The 17,083-nt window shown below is 62.6% G+C and overlaps 1 protein-coding gene across 4 annotated transcripts; it reads left to right on the top strand.

Moving 5' to 3' along the window:
* The first annotated feature begins 429 nt into the window (after window positions 1-429).
* PCBP2 (poly(rC) binding protein 2) lies at window positions 430-16,619 on the top strand. 4 transcript variants are annotated; one of them, XM_075724897.1, is made up of 16 exons: window positions 430-502; window positions 3,123-3,258; window positions 3,698-3,721; window positions 3,819-3,851; window positions 4,235-4,351; window positions 5,821-5,952; window positions 6,553-6,681; window positions 7,191-7,265; window positions 8,905-8,991; window positions 9,165-9,230; window positions 10,005-10,046; window positions 11,147-11,219; window positions 11,722-11,760; window positions 12,833-12,885; window positions 13,268-13,437; window positions 16,183-16,619. In XM_075724897.1, the coding sequence occupies exons 2-16, from the start codon at window positions 3,190-3,192 to the stop codon at window positions 16,217-16,219; spliced, it is 1,146 nt and encodes a 381-aa protein (XP_075581012.1). In that variant the 5' UTR covers window positions 430-502; window positions 3,123-3,189; the 3' UTR covers window positions 16,220-16,619. The 4 variants fall into 4 exon arrangements, with proteins under 4 accessions (XP_075581012.1, XP_075581014.1, XP_075581013.1 ...); XM_075724899.1 differs by lacking the exon at window positions 9,165-9,230; XM_075724898.1 differs by lacking the exon at window positions 9,165-9,230 and having other exon boundaries at window positions 12,830-12,885.
* The last annotated feature ends 464 nt before the right edge of the window (window positions 16,620-17,083 follow it).

The following is a 17,083-nucleotide window of genomic DNA, read 5'->3' as shown; positions in this document are numbered from 1 at the left end:
AGCCTCCACTGCCCCTTCCTGGCCCCCCCGCCCCTTGTTACCCCCCTTGCCCCCCAGCGCCCCCCCCCCCCAGCGCCCCTCATGCCCCCGCCGCCCCGGCTCCCCAAGTCCTCCGAGCCGCCGGCGGCGCTGCGGCGCCCCGTGGCCGCTCCGCCCGCCGGGCTCGTTCGCCGCTGCCCCCCCCGGGCCGCGCGGGGCGGGCGGGGCGCGGGGCGGGGTGGCCGCTCTATCCCCGCCCCGCCGCGCCTCGCTGGTGCGCGGCGTCCGTTTCCGGGTCGGGGCGGGGTGTAAATCGGGCCGCTCCCGCCGCCCCCTCCCAGACCCGCCGCGGCCGCCGCAGCAGGAGCAGCCGCCGCCGCCGCCGCCTCCCGCCGCCATCCCGCCCGCCCGCCCCGGCGCGCTCCCTCTCCCCCCCCCACCTCCCTCCCCTCCTCCCCGCCCTCCCTCCTCCCGCTCCGCCCGGAGCGCCCTTCTCCCGCCGCCGTTACCGGCGCCGCTCCAGGTAGGCCCGACCCTTCCCCACGCCGCCTCCCGACCCCTTCCTCCCCTCCCCACCCCCCGCTCCGAGCTTCCCCCGGCGCCATCCGGCGCCCGCTTCCACAACGGCCGCGGAGCCGCGGCCTCGCGTAGCGCCCCCCGCGCCGCCCGCCGCCGGCCGCGCCCTCACGCCAGCCCGCGGCCTACGTGCGGCCTACTCGCGGCCTAGGCCGCGGCCTGCGCGCGCGCCGCGCCGCCGGGGGGGGGGGCGCCGCCCCTCCGCGCGCTCCCCCCGCTCCCCCCCTCCCCCCCCGCCGCCCCCCGCGGGGACCGGGGCCGGGGGGGCCCCTGCGTCACGTGGCGCCGCCGCCGCCCCCCTCCCGCCCGGGGCCGAGCGGCGGCGGGGGGGCACCGGGGGGCGGGGGGATTTTTTTTTTTTGGCCATTTTTCGTCTTTTTTTTTCTTTTTTGTGGGTTTTTTTTCTTTTTAGTTTTTGGGTTTTTATTTTTTTTCACTCCCTCAACAGCCGGGCCCGTTTTTGCTGCCATCCCGGGTTCTTTTCGGGGGGACACGGGACGAGCCCGGCTCGGACCCCCCCCCGCACCGAGGACTCGGGGCTTTCCCCCTCCGCCCCCCGGGACCGGCCCGGCTTGGAGCCGCGGCCCCGGCCCCCCCCACCCCGGGTTCTGGGCTGTTTTTAGAGCCCCCGAGCCGGTCCCATCCGCCCGCCCCGGCCCGGTTTGGGGTCCAGAGCTGCCCCCCAGCCCCTCGGGACCGAGCCGGGGCTGAGCCGCGCACCCGGGGCTCGGCCGGTTTTTCCCCTTTTGGGTTCTGGGTCCCGTTTAGAGCCGCGATCCGGGACTGGGGACCCCCCCTCGCCCCCCTCTGTGGACGGGCCTGGTCTGGAGGCTCAGTCCCCGGCCTGGGGGTCTGTCCATGGCCCCCCTACCCCCCCCCGGGCCAACGAGCTGGGATCTCCAGCCCCAGATTTGTTTTTTACCCCTCTACCGCAGGGATGAGTCGGTTTTGGAGCTGCGTTTCCCCCCCGCCTCAGGGACAGGCCGGTTTTAGAGCCAAATCCCTGTCCCTGCGACCTGTTCCCTCTGCCAGAATGGTCCCAGTTTGGGGCTGGGATCCTGAGTGGGGGGGCCCCCGGGTGGGTGTTTGGTCCCGGTACAGGCAGTGGGGCCCGGCCTTCCACGTGCACTGTGGGGACGGGCAGGGCTGCCGGATGGAGGTAAGGAGAAGTTTGGCTCGTCCTGAGCCCGCGTCAGAGCGACGGCGGCCTGCCGGCCTCGGCCTGCCCCGCATGGCTTCGCTTCTCCCTTTGCATAACCCCCCGGCAGGTTTGGTCGGCTCCTTTTGTCCCCAGCGGGCTGCGAGGCGGCCCTGTAACCGACCCAAGCTCGTTCGACTGGCAAAACCGCTGCTAGGAAAGCAAATTAATGCTAACGAAGGCGAACTGGGACGCTGAACTGGTGGGAGGAGGAGTGGGTTCAGAGCCGGAGAGACGGCGGCGGGTGCCAGCGAGGCTCCTGCCACCTCCGGTGAACTGGGAAACTCGTAAACAACCAACTCGTGGGCTCGGGTCTAGACTCTCCTCCTCGCTCCGCTGCTGCTGGGCTCGGATCCTGAGCCCTTCTTTCCAAACTAGGCAAACGGGCGCCTTTTTGGATCCGATGGGATGTCAGGCTGAGTTTTATGGAGGCCGTAACTGCTTGCTATGGCAAAAAAAAAAAAAAAGAAAACCTTCCGTGCCAGCGGCTTCCCCTTAAAAGAGCATTAACCCGGAGCGCGGCAGCGCTGCGCCCTTGGCACGGTCCCCTGCCCTATTCATCCCCCTGCCCTCGCCCCGGCTTCTCTCCCTGGGCTTGGTTAAACTTTGATGGGGTGGTGACCAGCCGGACTGATAAAAACAAGAGCTGAAATTTAGTTCCTTTTAATTTATTTTTCAAGTTAAATGGCTGACTGGCTGAGCCGGTGGCCGGTTGCGGTGTTTTGCAACTGCTGTCGACTCGGTCCGCAGGTTGTTTGAAACCTGATCGTGTGCTCATGTGGCCTTATCTGGTTTGAGTAAATCAACTTGGAAACCGGTCTGAAAGGCCTCCCCACGCAGGCTCAGGGCGCAGATAAGTGGGTTGTTTTTTTTTTTTTCCTTTTTTCTCAACAGCCCAGTTCCCCAAGCGGGTTAAACCAAAGGGAAACGGGGCGGTCGCTCCGTCTGGCGCGTGTGTGTCTACACGCAGCTGCGGAGGAAAGCTCGTAATCTAGATTAAGGTGTGGGGCTTGCAAGTAGAGGCAAGTTCCCTGGAGCTGTGGGCGAAGCCTCTGCGAGGAGCAGGGCTGGAGGGAGGCAGGGGACGAGCGAGACCCTCGTGGCTCTGGCTGTGGCCCGATGCAGGTGGGATTGTGCCAGCTCAGACCATCCGCCCTGGAAAATGCCTGGTAGGAGGAGCAGCTTGCTGGGGAGCTGAACTGCTGTGGATCGGCTCTCCTGATCTCCGCTTGGAGAGGAGCACGGCCCTAAAACTGCCAGGGGGATGTTCAAGGAAGGGTAATGGGGCTTGAATCCCCCCGGGATGGGTCTGAAACCGGCCGGGGAGTGTTCCAGAGCCCCTCAAATGCAATCCCTCTCTCGTTCGTAGCTCCGCTCACCCAGCGACCAAAGATCTGACCACTGACGAAGCTTGACTCAACCCAGCGCAGCTCAAGATGGACACCGGTGTCATTGAAGGTGGTTTAAATGTCACGCTCACCATCCGACTACTTATGCACGGAAAGGTACGTGTTGGTGGTACGCAGGGCCGCGCCGAAGCCCCTTCACCTGACACAGGGGCGGCCTTTTCGGCAGACTGGATGGGCTGTGTGATTCCATGGCAGTAAATCCTGTCGGTCAGACGTCTTGGAGCTGCCTCCTTATTGCAGCCATTAGGCAGCGGTGTCAGGAATGTGCTCCTTGGCACCCGGCCGGCTCCTGGATATCTCTTGAGGAGCAAGGCAGCGCTTTAAAAGCGCAGCGCATCAATAAAAATAACAGCCCAGGAGGGGGGGAGAAGCGACCTGGTGGCGAGCTCAGCTGGGAGCAGGGTGTCAGAATGCCTGGGAGGGGATATCTGGGGTCCTGAGGAACTTGTTTTGGCTGTGAAAGGGGGTTGTTTAAGCTTGAGACTCCTGGAGTTTTTTAAGCACTGACTAATGGCCACTTTTGTTTCCATCCCAGGAGGTGGGAAGCATCATTGGGAAGGTAAGTGAGCAACAAACCCCCTCGCCCCGCTTCCCTCTCCCCGCCCGCCGCCCGGCAAGGCCGCGCTAATGCCTCTCCCTTCTCTCCCTCCGCACAGAAAGGGGAGTCCGTGAAGAAGATGCGCGAGGAGGTGAGTCCCGGGGCCAGGAGGGTTAGGGGGGACCTGGGGGGATCTGGCGGGGTCCGGCGGGGCCGTGGCGGCGCGGACCTTAAAAGGAATTTGCAGGCAGAGTGGTGCCAGCGGCCCCGGCAGCAGATGGGAGCTGGCGGGCGCGAGGCATGCTGGGAGGTGTAGGCAGGGCCGGGCAGGAAGCCGAGGAGGCTAAGATGGCTGCTAAGATGGCTGCCCCGAGCCGAGGGAGGGAGGGAGGGAGGATTCATGGCTGGTGGTGGATCCCGGGGGACCCCGGCTGCTCCATGCTGAACCGAGCCGGGTGCGTGGGCCCACTGCTGCTTTTGGGGGTCTGAGTGGGGGGCTGGGAGCCCTGATGTCTGCGTGCCTTCCTCCCGCAGAGTGGTGCTCGCATTAACATCTCAGAAGGGAACTGCCCCGAACGGATCATTACCCTCGCTGGACCCACCAATGCCATCTTCAAAGCTTTTGCGATGATCATTGACAAACTGGAAGAGGTGTGTCTGCGGTCCCAAGCCCCCCGCAGCAGGCTGCTGCCCTGCTTGCGGTCACCTTTTACCTCTGTCCCCGCATAAATTTACCCTGGGCTCTGCCCCAGAGCGTGCTGGGGGGTCCGGAGCATGAGGAGAAGCTCTCCCCTGGGGATGAGCAGCAGGATGGGCTTGTTCTGCATGGGTTGGTGGTGTTTTCCCCATGGGGCCTGATCTTTGCCCGGCTGTGAGCAGGGTCAAGGTCCAGGTAGTGACACTTCCCTGTGTGCGCTCAGCAATCCTTAAGTGCTTGCTCGCTGAGTGCCAGAGCCCTGTGGGGACTTTCCCAGGCTGAAAACACCCTGCAGCCGCTGGTTAAACAGCTTAAAACAGAGCAGGGCTTCAAAACTTCCCTGGCTTCCCTCACCCTTCTGGGTGGTTGTGCTGGTTTCCCTTGGCACGTCTTGGTGGGCAGCGGGGGCTTGGCTCCGGCTCCAGCCCTGCTGAGGAGGGGACCTGGGGGTGCAGCTGCGCAGCGCCGGAGGAGGAGCCACATCGTGCCCCTGGTCCCGTTGAATCGGGGGCTTCCAGGGGGGATGTTGATCCTGGATAACTCGGATCCTGGCTGTGGGCGTTAGAGCCTGCTCAGGGCCATGGCGTTGAGGAGCTTTCCATCGCTGGAAGGTGCGAGCGCTCCTTGCCTGCTGTGGGGCAGAGCTCTGTGGCCCTCACCTTGCCTGTGGGGGTGAAAATCCTGTTTCTGTTTGGATTTGGGACCCGTCCCTGGGAGGAGACAGCCCAGTGCTGGCAGATCTGTCCCCAAGGCCCCTCTGTTCTTGCTGTTGCCTAAAAGGCTGCTGAGCCCTGAGCTGTTTCTGCCGTACCCCAAGAGCCCGAGTCCTCCGAGGGCTCCCCATCCGAGCGTGGCTCCTGGCTGCCGGTGCTCCGGGTGCTGGGCTCAGTTAAAGCTTTTATTTTAGTAGGTCAATTGAGCCGTGGCCTTGTGCCTCCCCTCCCCCTGCCAGCACATGACCGCTGTAATCAGCGCCGGGCTTGTTTTTTCCCGGAGCCGCTCCTGCCCCGATCACTCGTTACAACTGGAGGCTCCACGCTGAACTGGGAGCTGTGGGCGCACCGAGGCCCCAGCCGCTTGTCCCCGTCCAGCACCGGCACAGCCGGTTCCTGTTTGGCTCTAGTGTGACGCAGCTGGTGCCTCTGCGCTGGTGGGGGTTAAACCCCCCTTTTCATTGAGACAGTGGAGTTTGGCTTCTTCCTCCTGTTCCAAAACGTGGCTGTGGTGTTTCTGGGCTGCTAACGAAGTCCTAGGAGATAGTAGGAGATAGGACGGGGAGAGCCCCGGGGTCACCTTGGCCTGGCCTGCCCGTGCCAGCGTCACCCTCCCCGTTCCTCTGCCAGGCGCGTCACCTCCCTGCGTGCCGTTCTGGCGAGGGCACCGCGCTGGGCTGACCCCTCTGAGTAACTCCTCTTCCTCGCAGGACATCAGCAGCTCCATGACCAACAGTACAGCTGCCAGCCGGCCCCCGGTCACCCTCCGGCTTGTGGTACCTGCCAGCCAGTGCGGTTCCCTCATTGGAAAAGGAGGCTGCAAGATCAAAGAGATAAGAGAGGTGTGTGGGGGCCAGCCCAGGGGGACGCGAGGGTCCGGGTGCCTCCAGGGGTGAATGGTTTCATCGGCCACACCCCAGGTGGTACCACATAGTAGAGACGTGATGTCGTTCCACCCTTTTAGAGCTCCTTGTATTTTTAGTGCTTGTGAAACTGAGACTCGGGGCAGACCGTCCCCTTCCCGGCACTGTCCGCCACAGTGGGCTGCCTAGGTTCCTGCTCCCCCCCTTCCCCGGGCTCCCAACAACCCCCCCGGCCTTTTCCCGGTTGTTGGAGCGGGGAATGCACTGCCAGGCCTGTGCTGCCCTCGGTGCGGGCGCTGCTGACGCTGGGCTGCCGGGGATTAACTCTGTCCAGCTCTGCTGGCTGCAGAGACGGGCTTGACTTGGGTTACAGGGAAAGGCTGCAGCCCAGCTCCTCCTCTCCTGCCCCGGGCTCCTGACACAGAATTATTTCCAGCTGGGATTAAAGGACTTTTATTTTTGGGGAAAGGGCGGGTGGGGGGAAGTTTCGGCTATGTATAACCTGGCCACGGGGTTTGTTGCTGAGGTCACAGCCTTTGCCGGGGTCTGACCACTTATTTTTGACCGTCAACTTTGCAGAGCACGGGGGCACAGGTCCAGGTGGCAGGAGACATGCTGCCCAACTCGACTGAGCGAGCCATCACTATCGCTGGGATCCCACAGTCTATCATCGAGTGCGTCAAACAGATCTGCGTCGTCATGCTTGAGGTAGGGCCTCCCCGCGGGCCTGTTTCTCCCCCGGGGAGGCACGTGCAGTGCGGGGATCCCCGCCGCCGTTGGCGAGCTGCAGCCCTCCTTGCGAGTGGAAACCGCTGAGGACAGAGAAACGGCTGCTGGGGGATAAAGGGATAGCTGGGGATTACGGCCTCATCCAGGTGAGGCTTGGAGCTGCTTAAAACCGGGGTTGAGTCAGGCCTGCAGAGCCACTCACCGGTGGATGGTGTCACCCACGGCTCCGTGCTGGGCAGCACGACCGGTCACCACAGTGACGCTGAGCGGTGTTGTCCTGCTGTCCCAAGCCTCCCTTGCACGCTGCTCTGCTCCTCGGGTGTCCTCCCTTGGCCCCGTGCCCGGGATGGGGAAGAAACGGGGTTGCTCTGCGTCCTCCCAAACAGCCGATTTAAACCCGCAGAGTGTTGGCATCTGGGGTGCAGGGAGGGGATGGTCGGTGCCAGCAGCGCTCGGTGTCTAACCTCTGCTCTCTGCCTGTCACCCAGTCTCCCCCGAAGGGCGTCACCATCCCGTACCGACCCAAGCCATCCAGCTCTCCCGTCATCTTTGCAGGCGGTCAGGTAAGGCCTCTCCTCTGCTCCTGGGGTGCGGGGTGGGGAGAGCAAGGGGGTGTCTTACCGAGCTGCCACGCTGCCAGCGCACATCAGCCGCTCTGCGTGCCTGTCACCCACGCCGCTTCCTCCGGCAGAGAGTGGCTCTGCTTGGCCTCGGCCTCCCAGAGCCCGCTCCGAGCCTTCCTCGCTGAGCTCGCTGAGGGATGGAAGAGGGCAGAGGTGGGATGGGGGGGGGGCAAAAAGGCTGATTTGGGGAGGAGGGGGTGCTGGCAAACAGCCCTGCAGTTAACCAGCCAAAAAAAAAAAAAAAATCCCAGTATGGTGGCAGTGGTGGGGGATTTGAATGGGGCTGAGGCTCCAGCTGCCAAATCCAGGCGCTGCCCCTCTGCCTGGGGCTGGCTCCGAGGACTTGGTGTGACCCATTGTGGGTGACTGGCCCAGAGGTTTGGGGGGTTCTCTGCTCTCCGGGGCTGGTTTTTGGGGTGCAAAGGCTTAGCCTGGGGTGCGGAAAGGTTTCGTCTTGCACGAGGGGCAGGTGTCAGATAGGGGTAGCCATCAGGGGATGTGGGATTTAGTCCCTCCTGTGCTGAGCTGATCAGGGGAGTTGCTTGCTCCCTGCTGCTGAGCCAGGTTACAGGTGACAGGGCTCCCCTGGGATCCGGTCTGCTGTAATGCCCCGAATCCCCTGGCCCTGTTTGGGGTGGGGGGTGCTGGCTGGGCATCCTGGCCTGCGGTCCCATCCAGGCTGCTGGGCAAGGCAAGGGGGGCTCGGGCCGGGGTGCGGGTCACCCGCTCCCCACCCTGCGGTTCCCAGGGCTGCCGTAACGCTCGGAGAAAACGCGGCGACTCGTGCAAATGCGTCCGCTGCCTTCCTGCTGTCAGGGAGACCCCTCCGGGGTGGGCTCTGGCGGGGCCCGGAGCCCCTAGCCGGCCTGGGGAGCTGCTCAGGCAGCGCAGGCAGGGTCCGGCGTTGTCAGTGGAGGTCTCCGTAGGCAGGGAAGGGGGTAGCTGGAAGGGGGTAGCTGCCGCCGGCCCCCCCGAGAGCCAGGCCTGACTCTGCTCTTCCCCCCCGCCCCGCCAGGCTGGCATGCCATGCTTGTTTTGGGGACGGACCTGTAGCCGTCCCCTTCCTCGCCTCGGCCCCCCCCACCCCTTGCCCTCCCTGCCTCTTCCTCCTCCCCTCCCTGAACCCGGTCAGCCCCCCCCGCCTCTCCGACAGCTTCTCCTGCTGCTCTGCGCCCCGGGGGAAGCGCCTGGGTACATCCGTGCGCCCCCCCCCCCGTGCCTTTTGCCAGCGGAGGGCCGTACCGCGTGCCCCCCCCGCAGCGCGGGAGCAGGCCGCCTTCCCCGTTAGAGCAGTGAGGAGCAGGCTTCCCGTGGCCACGCATCTCTTCCCTCCCCTCCCCTTTCTTCTCCCCGCTCCTTCTCTTCCACCCCTCTCCCCTGGCCCAGGGCCGCGGCCAGCCCCATGCAGCCGTCCGGGCCCCGCTCCCGGTGGTGTTGCGCTCTGTCTTCGCAGCTCAGAGTCGTGCGTAGAGCAGGGTTAGCCCTCGAACAGCAAAGCTAATGTCGATGTGACTTTGGTGTTAGCGGAAGGTTTCGGATTGACAGCCCTGGAGACTGAAGTCCTCTAATTTATCCACAGGACAGGTACAGCAGCGGCAGTGCGAGCTACCCCCACACCGCCCCATCCATGTGCCTCAACTCTGACTTGGAGGGACCACCTCAGGAGGTGAGAGGGGAGTTCAGTCTCCACGGCCCGTTCAATCCTTGGCCTCTCTGAGACTGCCAACAAGGGTGGCATCCCCGTCCCCGTCCCCCAAAACCGTCAACGGTGGCTTTTGTGCTGTGGACTCCTGTCCACTGGGAACTGGACTCTGAGCCCACCAACCTCTCCTCACGCAGGCCACCCGGCAGCCACTGCATGGCAACGAACTTGGGCCAATTCCAGCCTGGGCTGCAGTTCTTCCGGTGACCTGGAAGTGAGGCTGTGTACCCCCCTCTCCCCTTCCTATCCCACCCACCCCCACCTGCCCGGCCCCCCCCACCCCCAAACCTTAGCCAGCCAGGCCCCAGCCAGTGACTCGCCCTTTCTGGGTAGCTTCAGGAGGAATCTGAAGTCTGTGGCTGTCCCTTAACCTCAAGACATGGAATTGTGGCAGGTCAGGCACTCAGCCTTGTTACCCCCCCTGAATGCCTCTCTTTTGCCTTGTCTAGCATCGGTAGCCAGCTCCAGCATTTACCTCTAGCTTGCCCGGCGACGTTTTCCTAGGCGTGCGGAAGTGACGAGAGGACTCGGAACGGGACTTTTTTTTTTGGGGGGGGCTGCTGGGCCGGGGAAAGGAGGGGCCGGGAGCTAGCAGGGCTGGCGGGGGCGTTGGAGACCTTCCCCTGTCGGCAAGGCGGGGGGCGCAGGGCTAGAAGCATTGTCGGACTCCACCACACCATACATCTTCATCAAGATCCCAGCCGTTCTGTTTTTGTCTGCCACTTTTTTTTTGGGGGGGACGGCGCCATACTGTCCACTCCCTCCCTGTAACCGCCACGTAAGGCCAATTCGAGTAACCGCCCGTCTAGAAACTGCTTGTTACAGCATTTATCCGTCCCCTGCCTCTCCCTGCCCCACTTCCCTCGCCCCGGAGAACTCTCCACCTTGGCTCTCTGACTTCCTGGCTAGTTGAAATCTGTCTGTCCCTGGGTGGCTGTCCGATGGTTGTTAATAGGACTGTTTTCCTCCTTTTGTAGGCCTATACCATTCAAGGACAGTATGCCATTCCACAGCCAGATGTAAGTTTTGTTTACAACTTCTTGTCTTGAAATCCACCTTCTTCCTCCCCCCTTCCAAAATTTTCTCCGTGCTTTCTCGACTCGAGCCGCTAGCTGTCAGCTTGGGCTGAATACTCGATCCAATCCGAACTCCCCCCCAAAAAACTCGCCTCCCTTCAATTTGCCCTCCTGCAGCCAGCTTCACCCGGTCTCAGATCTCTCCTTTTTCCCTCCCCTGCCTTCTTTCTGACACTTCCCTCCTCCTATATAATTTTTTTTTTTTCCGAACCCACCTCTCCCTGGCTTGGCATTTCACACCAGCTCTGGCTTTTCCCTTGGCCCCCCCCCCGCCCCTTCCTCTTGAATTTGGCACGCAGCCCGTCAAGAGAAAAACAAAACCAGCACACGATGGTGCGCTGTCACGGCGGTTCTCCTGGGGCAGGGGACAGCTGGCCCGGCGCGCGGTCGCAGGTGGCAGTTGGCAGCGGGGGTTGATGCGGCCCGGGCTGCTGCCGGGGACTGCTCGGGAGAGGAGCGGCGGTCCAGGCAGCGGCCGCCTCTCCTGCGGGCGCTGTGCCGGCTCGCTGTCGGACACCACCATCCTCTGGCACCCATGCTCATCCCGTAGGCTCGTCGCAGGCTTGGCGGGGGCCCATCTCTGCTCCCGGCGCCCTTAGAGCAGCGAGGGGGGGGCTCTGACGTGCCAGGCCAGGGAGGAGAAGGGCTAGGAGGAAGCTGGGCGAAGAGCTGCTCTGGGGGCTGAACCGAGCCGGGCTCCGTTCCTATCTCCCCTCGTGGCACTCCTGTCCCCGCTGCTGCTCCCTGCATGGTGTGGTGCGAGCACCCTGCCATCTCATCTCTCCTGCTCCTCTCTGCTTCTCTCCCTGAGCTCCTCTCATACCTCGCTTCACCAGGGGGTGGGCGCAGCCCCCCCAGCCCACCCCGGCCTGGTGCCTCCCCGCTCTGCGGGTGGAGAGGGCAGTGCCGTGTACGGAGGGGCCGGGGGGACCCGGTGCCGCTGGCAGTGTCCGCGTCGATGTGCGTGCTGTGCGAGTCCTGGCCCCCCTCGGGCTTGGGAAATGGCTAACATCAGCCTTTTTCTTTCTCTCTTTCCCCTCTAGCTGACCAAGCTGCACCAGTTGGCAATGCAACAGTCACACTTTCCAATGTCTCATGGCAACACTGGATTCAGTGGTATGGAAACTCCTTCTCTCTTCTGTACGCTAGCGTGGGCCAAAGGCCAGCCCGCGAGCCGCCGCTTGGCTCCTCTCTAACGGGGCCTCCGCTTGGGTCTCACGCTCTCAAAAAAAACCAAACCAAATGCTCCCCCAGAGGCGAGCCTGGCCAGGTAACGATTTTTGTCGCGACGTCTCTGGGGGCGACTTGGTACCGACCTCTGCGAGTCGCGGGGGGCCGCAGAGGGCAGAAAAAACAAAAAACCAAACAAGCCACCGAGCAGGCAGGGCCTCCATGCTGCTTTCCTTCCTCTTCACCCTCATCCTCCACAGCTCTGCCAATGCACCGGGAGACCCCCCGACCCGCAGCACCCTCTCTCTCCCCTCCGGCTACTCCAGTCCTGAGCAGGCAACTGTTGAGTTGTACCAAATTTGCTGTAGACTTGCTAAGATGGCTAAAATACCCATTTGGGGCTCTAAACTTGAGACAGCCAAACTCATTGTCACTTGTATCTTAACAGGCATTGAATCCAGCTCTCCAGAGGTGAAAGGCTATTGGGGTAATGATTAAAAAACAAAATCTGTAGTTATTCTATTGTGTATTAATACTGACCGGGGTCTCGTTCTCCCTGTTAAATGCTGCCCGCCTTTGTGCACGGATGGGAGGGGAAAGGGGGGGTCGAGGGGAGCCTTAGGAGGGCTGGAGGTCCCGACTGGCTTGGTTGTACGTGCCCCAGAAGTCGTCAGCTGGACGGTGGAGAGCGGCAGGGCTTGTTGGAGGGCTCGGTCAGCCAGCGTCTGACGCTGTTAGCGAGCCTTGGGCCCCCTCGCTTTACCCCCCGACCACACGCTGTGGGGGAGCGATCCCCCCCGCCCGAGGAGTTGCCGGAGCAGATTGCCTGCGGCAGCCGAGCCCCCCACTTGCTGCTGGTGGCAGAACCGCTGGCAACGGGGGGGACGGCACCGCGTTAACCGCCGCGGCCGCTGGCGCGTCCCCAGGCTGCGTCGCCCCTGCCAGAGCCCTGGGGTGAGGTCTCGAGGCTCCCGCCGCTCCCTGTAACAGGGAGCGAGCTGAGGAGGGGGGAAAAATAATTTAAAAACATTTCTTAAAAAAAAAAAAAAAAAAATCCACTTAGCACACATGCTTGGCCCCATCTGAGACGTGAGAGCAGCCTCGCAGCACCCGCGCTGGCCGGCGTAGCACTGCCCTGCCGGGGCCGCGGCGGCGAGGAGGAGGGGGGTAGCGTAGCCCTTGGAAGCTGGTAACGGAGCGGGCAGCGGAGCCGAGCGCCCAAATGGAGCCCCCGCAGTGAGAGTGCGCTGCTCTGGGACTGTCCTGACCGGACGGAAGATCCTGTGGTGACATTGCGGGGAGGGGGACAATGGGGAGAGAAATTGGGGTGACCAAGGGGGGGAGAGCAGGCAAGCAGGGAGGAGGTGGGGAGCAGCGGGGGGGGTCGCAGTAACCTCACAGCTTGCTCTACCCTTCCCCTCCTGTTTTAAACCGTCTCCAAGGTAGCCATGAAGCCAGCAGCAAATGCTGGCTTGACTGCTGCGGTCTGTCTGTGCTGCGCCCTGCCGTCCCACCGCCTCCCCCTGAACTTCTCCCGCTTTTTCTCTGTCTCTAAGCAGGTTTGGATGCCTCCGCTCAAACCACCTCTCACGAACTCACCATTCCAAATGATGTGAGTATCCGGATGGGATCCGGCCCTTCCAGCCCGCGTTGGGGAGGGGGGTGGGCAGCGGGCAGGCAGCTGCCCCCTTGTCCCCATGGGTCACCGGGATCTGCCCCTCTCTAACAAAAAATCTGCCCCTCTTTAAGAAAATGGGGCACGGGGTTGCCTGTCCTTGGCTCAGAGCTGCAGGAGGGCTTGTGGCTGCACCCCAAACCACCTCCTCCCCTCTGCAGCCCGCTTTAAGGCAGAAACCCCCTTTCTCTGCCCCTGAAACCCCACCAAGAGATGGTGCCCCCGTCCCCGTGGGGGACAGATGTGCGACGGGGGGAGGAGGGTGGGTCAACGCGCTCGGCTCTCGCCTGCCGCTAACGAAGCTGCTTTCTCCCCCCAGTTGATTGGCTGCATCATCGGGCGTCAGGGCGCCAAAATCAATGAGATCCGCCAGATGTCTGGGGCGCAGATCAAAATTGCCAATCCAGTGGAAGGATCTACTGACAGGCAGGTTACCATAACTGGATCTGCAGCGAGCATTAGCTTGGCCCAGTATCTAATTAATGTCAGGTAAGTCTGCAGTCGACGAGGCTCTGCGCGTCGGGGGGCCTAGCGCTGCACGCCTGCGCCGTGGGGTACCGCTCCCGGGGCTGGGACCCTCCTCACGCCCTGATGCGTGAGGGGAAGGGGGTTTCTCTCCCATTTTTTGTTTTTCCACCCCCTTTCCTTTCCCCTCCCTGTGCCTGCTGTCCCATTTTCCTGGTGCGATCGCCTCCTGGTCTGTGGGAAGCTGTAGGGGAACGGACCCGGCTGGAAGGGGGTCTGGCCACGGGGCCGAGGGGAGCCCGTGGCTGCTTAAAAGCCGTGCCTGGCCCCATGGGGCCCTTGGCGGGCAGTTAGGGCTCTGCTGTTCCGATCCGGCGCTTGCGTGGTGAGGGCTTTTTCGTGGGGTGACAGAGGAGGGACTCCCCTGGGGCTGCTGGCGGAGATCCTGGGCATCTCCTGGTGGGATGCCGTGATCCTGGGGAGAGGCATCGGCGCTGGCTTGGCTCCTCAGAGCGGCTGCCGAGCCCTGACGGGGACGGCCAGCTTCCCCGCAGCCCGGCGCGGGGCCTGGCCGCTTGCCCGCCATGCGGCATGCTGCAGCTCGCTCCGCTGCAGCAGGGATTTAGGGCCCAACTCGGACTCCCGTGCGCTCAGACCCATCTTGCCGCCGCGTCCCCTGCGACGGGGTGGGCTGGGAGCCGCGTCCTCCCTGGTCCTCAGCCCCCGGGGCTCCGGATGGCGGAGAGGAGCGAGCCCCAGGCCCGCGCAGGGATGCGTCACCGCTCCGTGTCGTCTGCGTCGACGCTGGGGTGGCACGGCAGCTCCAGCTCGCTCCCAAGCGGGAGCAGAGGAGAAGCCATCTGTGATTTCTTTTTTTTTTTTTGGTGGTTTTCTTTTTTTGGCTTATTCCACTTGCTCCACACGGGTTGTGTTGAGGTACCTGGCTCCGAGGGCGGCCTTGCTGCCGAGCTGATGGCTCGGCCCGGGGCTCTGGGGTGCGTGGGGGGTCCTGGTGCGGCTCGGAGGCAAGGCCAAACCTCGCCGGGCATGGCTGCGGCCTCGCAGCGCTCTTCCGTCCTTCCCTCCCTCCCTCCCTCCCTCCCCGAGCTCGGCTCGTGCGATTTTACGCTGTTTGTCCTGTGCTTTTTTTTTTGTGGTGTTCCCTTCCACCCACCCGTATTTTTTTTTTTTTTGTTCCTTTTCTCCTCTGTTACAGTTTAGAAAGCGCTAAACCCTCCTCCCAGGCAGCCTCCGTCACGATCCCTGACCACCTCAGCATCAACCTCTCTCAACCCTCCACCCCTTCTTCTTCTTCCTCCTCCACCACCACCCCCTCGCTCGCCACAGCGGGGGCCTCCGAAGCACCCGCCAGCCTCCCCAACCCTCTTCCGACTGCCCCTTGTGTCTCCAGTCTGCTTGGCATGAAACCTGTCCCTCTCCTGGCTCTAAATGTTGTGTCTGCTGCTAAGGGTACCTCCGCTCCAGCTGTGCCATGTGTCACTAACAAACTGAAAGCGGAAAAGCAGAGATTTTCTCCTTACTGAGTCTGCTTGTGGCCTTAGAGGACCAGCAGATCGGTGGCAGCATGGAGACCCCGTAGAGGAGACTTGGAAGAGCAATTTTTTGTTTTCCTCTTTTTCTTTTTTTTTTTCCTTCTTCCTCCTCCTTTTTACTCCAAAGTGAGCTTGTGATGTTTCTTAGAACGGAGTTTTCTTGCCGGCCGAGAGACGATTTTCCCTGTGTCCCAGCCCGGCCTGGAGTCTAGTGATCTGTTTGATTCCTTCTCGATCCTGCTATCTTGTAGCTATGGCTTTTTGGGGTTTTGGGGTTTTTTTTTTTCCTCCTCTTTCTTTTTTTTTTTTTCCATTTTTTTAGTAGCTTGGTTTCAATCACGGTTTTGGGGAAGGGGGTGGGGGGTGGAGGGAGGGGTTCGTTACCAAATAAACGAGTTGGGGGATTTAATTGCATTCCTGGTGACGTTGCCCACGGGGCTCGCGGCCTCGCCTGTCTCTCTTTAATGTCTGTACCTGTAATAAAGTTGCCACGGTGAGAATCTGCTCTGCTAGATCTGTGCCGACGGGGGGGCTGAGCCCCGGGGAGGGGGCCTGGCGGGGTGCCCTCTGCCTGGGGGGGGGGCTTGCTGCCACCCAGCCTGGGGTGTCCCCCCCCAAACCACAGGGAGGGAGCAGCTTTGAGCCGCGGGATGGCAGCTCCTGGGGGTGCTCGGGGTGGGTCGGGGGTGCTGGTGTTGTCCCTGCTTGCTCGGGGAACCCCTTGCATCATGCGTGTCCCCCCCGGGGGTCCCTGGGGGGGTACAGCCCCCCCTTCCCTGCAGGGATTGCTGCCTCCCGCCTGCCTGCCTGCACCCTGGGGTGCCCAGGGTGCCTCGGGGTCCCCTGGGTCCCCCCCTCCCCAAAAGCTTTGCTCCGCTGTTGGGAGCAGAGCCCGCTGTGCGCTCGCTCTGCACCCCTCCCTCCCTCCCTGGCAGAGCGCGGGGCCCTGGGAGCGCCCCGGCTCCATTTTGGTGGGGGGGGATGGCTGGGGGGCAGCAGGCTGCACCCCCTCCCTGCTGCTTGTGCATAAAGAAACCCCCCTGCACCCCAAAACCCCCCTGCACCCCAAAACCCCCCTCCCCTTCCCTTCTTGGGGGACCATCCCCCCTCCAGGCTGCTCCCCAGGGGGAAGCCCTTCCTCCCCTGCACCCCCCCCTCTTCCTCCTCCTCCCCCCCCCCGCCGGGGCCCCCTCTGACGCCCTTTTCTTCGTTGCAGGCTCTCCTCGGAGACCGGGGGCATGGGAAGCAGCTAGGGCCCGACGCGGACCCTCGGCCTCACCTCACCATCCATCTGTGTAGTCCCTTAGCAGCCAGCCCCAGGTTTTAACTAGTTTGTAAATTTTTCGGTTCCTCCATGCTCTCCGCGGCCACTCATGAGGTTTTTGTTTTGTTTTGTTTTGGTTTTTTTTTTTTAATTACAGCATTTTAATTCCTTTCTCCGTTCAGCTGTTAAAACGCTGAGCCCCAGATCCTTAGTTTTATAAAGCTTCTCTCTCTCCTTCCTGCCCCCTCACCCCCCACCCCCCCCTTTTTTCGGCTCATGAAGTTTCTGTTTTGTCATGAAATGTAAGAGTGGAAGAGAAACATTTCAGTTTAGTTCTGTAACGTCAGGAAATTTTTCAAAAAAAAAAATTAATAAAAAGATGGACTGGAGCTTTTCCTTGTGAATAGAAACTGGAGGATATTTTGGTTAATGGATCTGCCTGTCTCCGTCTTTATTTGAACCCCCCCGGTTCTGCCCAGTGCTCCCAGTATGGTTGGGGTTCCTGGGAGGGGACGCGGCTCCGAGGCTGGATAAACCCGGCCCTGGAGGCGGGGGGGGTCGGCTTTGATACCCCAGGTGCATTTTGGGGGGTTCTCTGCCTCTCCCAGTGCCCCCCAGACTGGTCTGTAATGGAAGCCCTAGCCCAGCCAGGTCGGGTCGTGCCTCTTCCACCCCACCCTAAAATCCGCCTGGGCCCCTCCTTTGCCGGGGGGGGTGAGAGCAGTGCCCCCCGCCCCTGGGGCTCCAGCAGGGGGGTCTCTGCCCCCATCCAGTGCTCCCAGTGCCACCAGTACAGCCCCTTCTGTGCTGCTCCCCCAAATTATCCCCTGCCCTGTCTTGGGGAGAGGGGTCC

Source organism: Pelecanus crispus, chromosome 26 (genome assembly GCF_030463565.1).
Source record: "Pelecanus crispus isolate bPelCri1 chromosome 26, bPelCri1.pri, whole genome shotgun sequence".
Taxonomy (NCBI): Eukaryota; Metazoa; Chordata; class Aves; order Pelecaniformes; family Pelecanidae; genus Pelecanus; species Pelecanus crispus.
This window is presented reverse-complemented; position numbering and strand designations above follow the sequence as displayed.

Excerpts from the sequence above, each read along its gene's own strand:
- PCBP2 (XM_075724897.1), top strand. The coding sequence starts at position 3,190 with ATGGACACCGGTGTCATTGAAGGTGGTTTAAATGTCACGCTCACCATC. Across the intron at positions 4,352-5,820 it reads TCATTGACAAACTGGAAGAG|GACATCAGCAGCTCCATGAC; the intron begins GTGTGTCTGCGG and ends TCTTCCTCGCAG. Across the intron at positions 11,220-11,721 it reads TGGCAACACTGGATTCAGTG|GCATTGAATCCAGCTCTCCA; the intron begins GTATGGAAACTC and ends GTATCTTAACAG.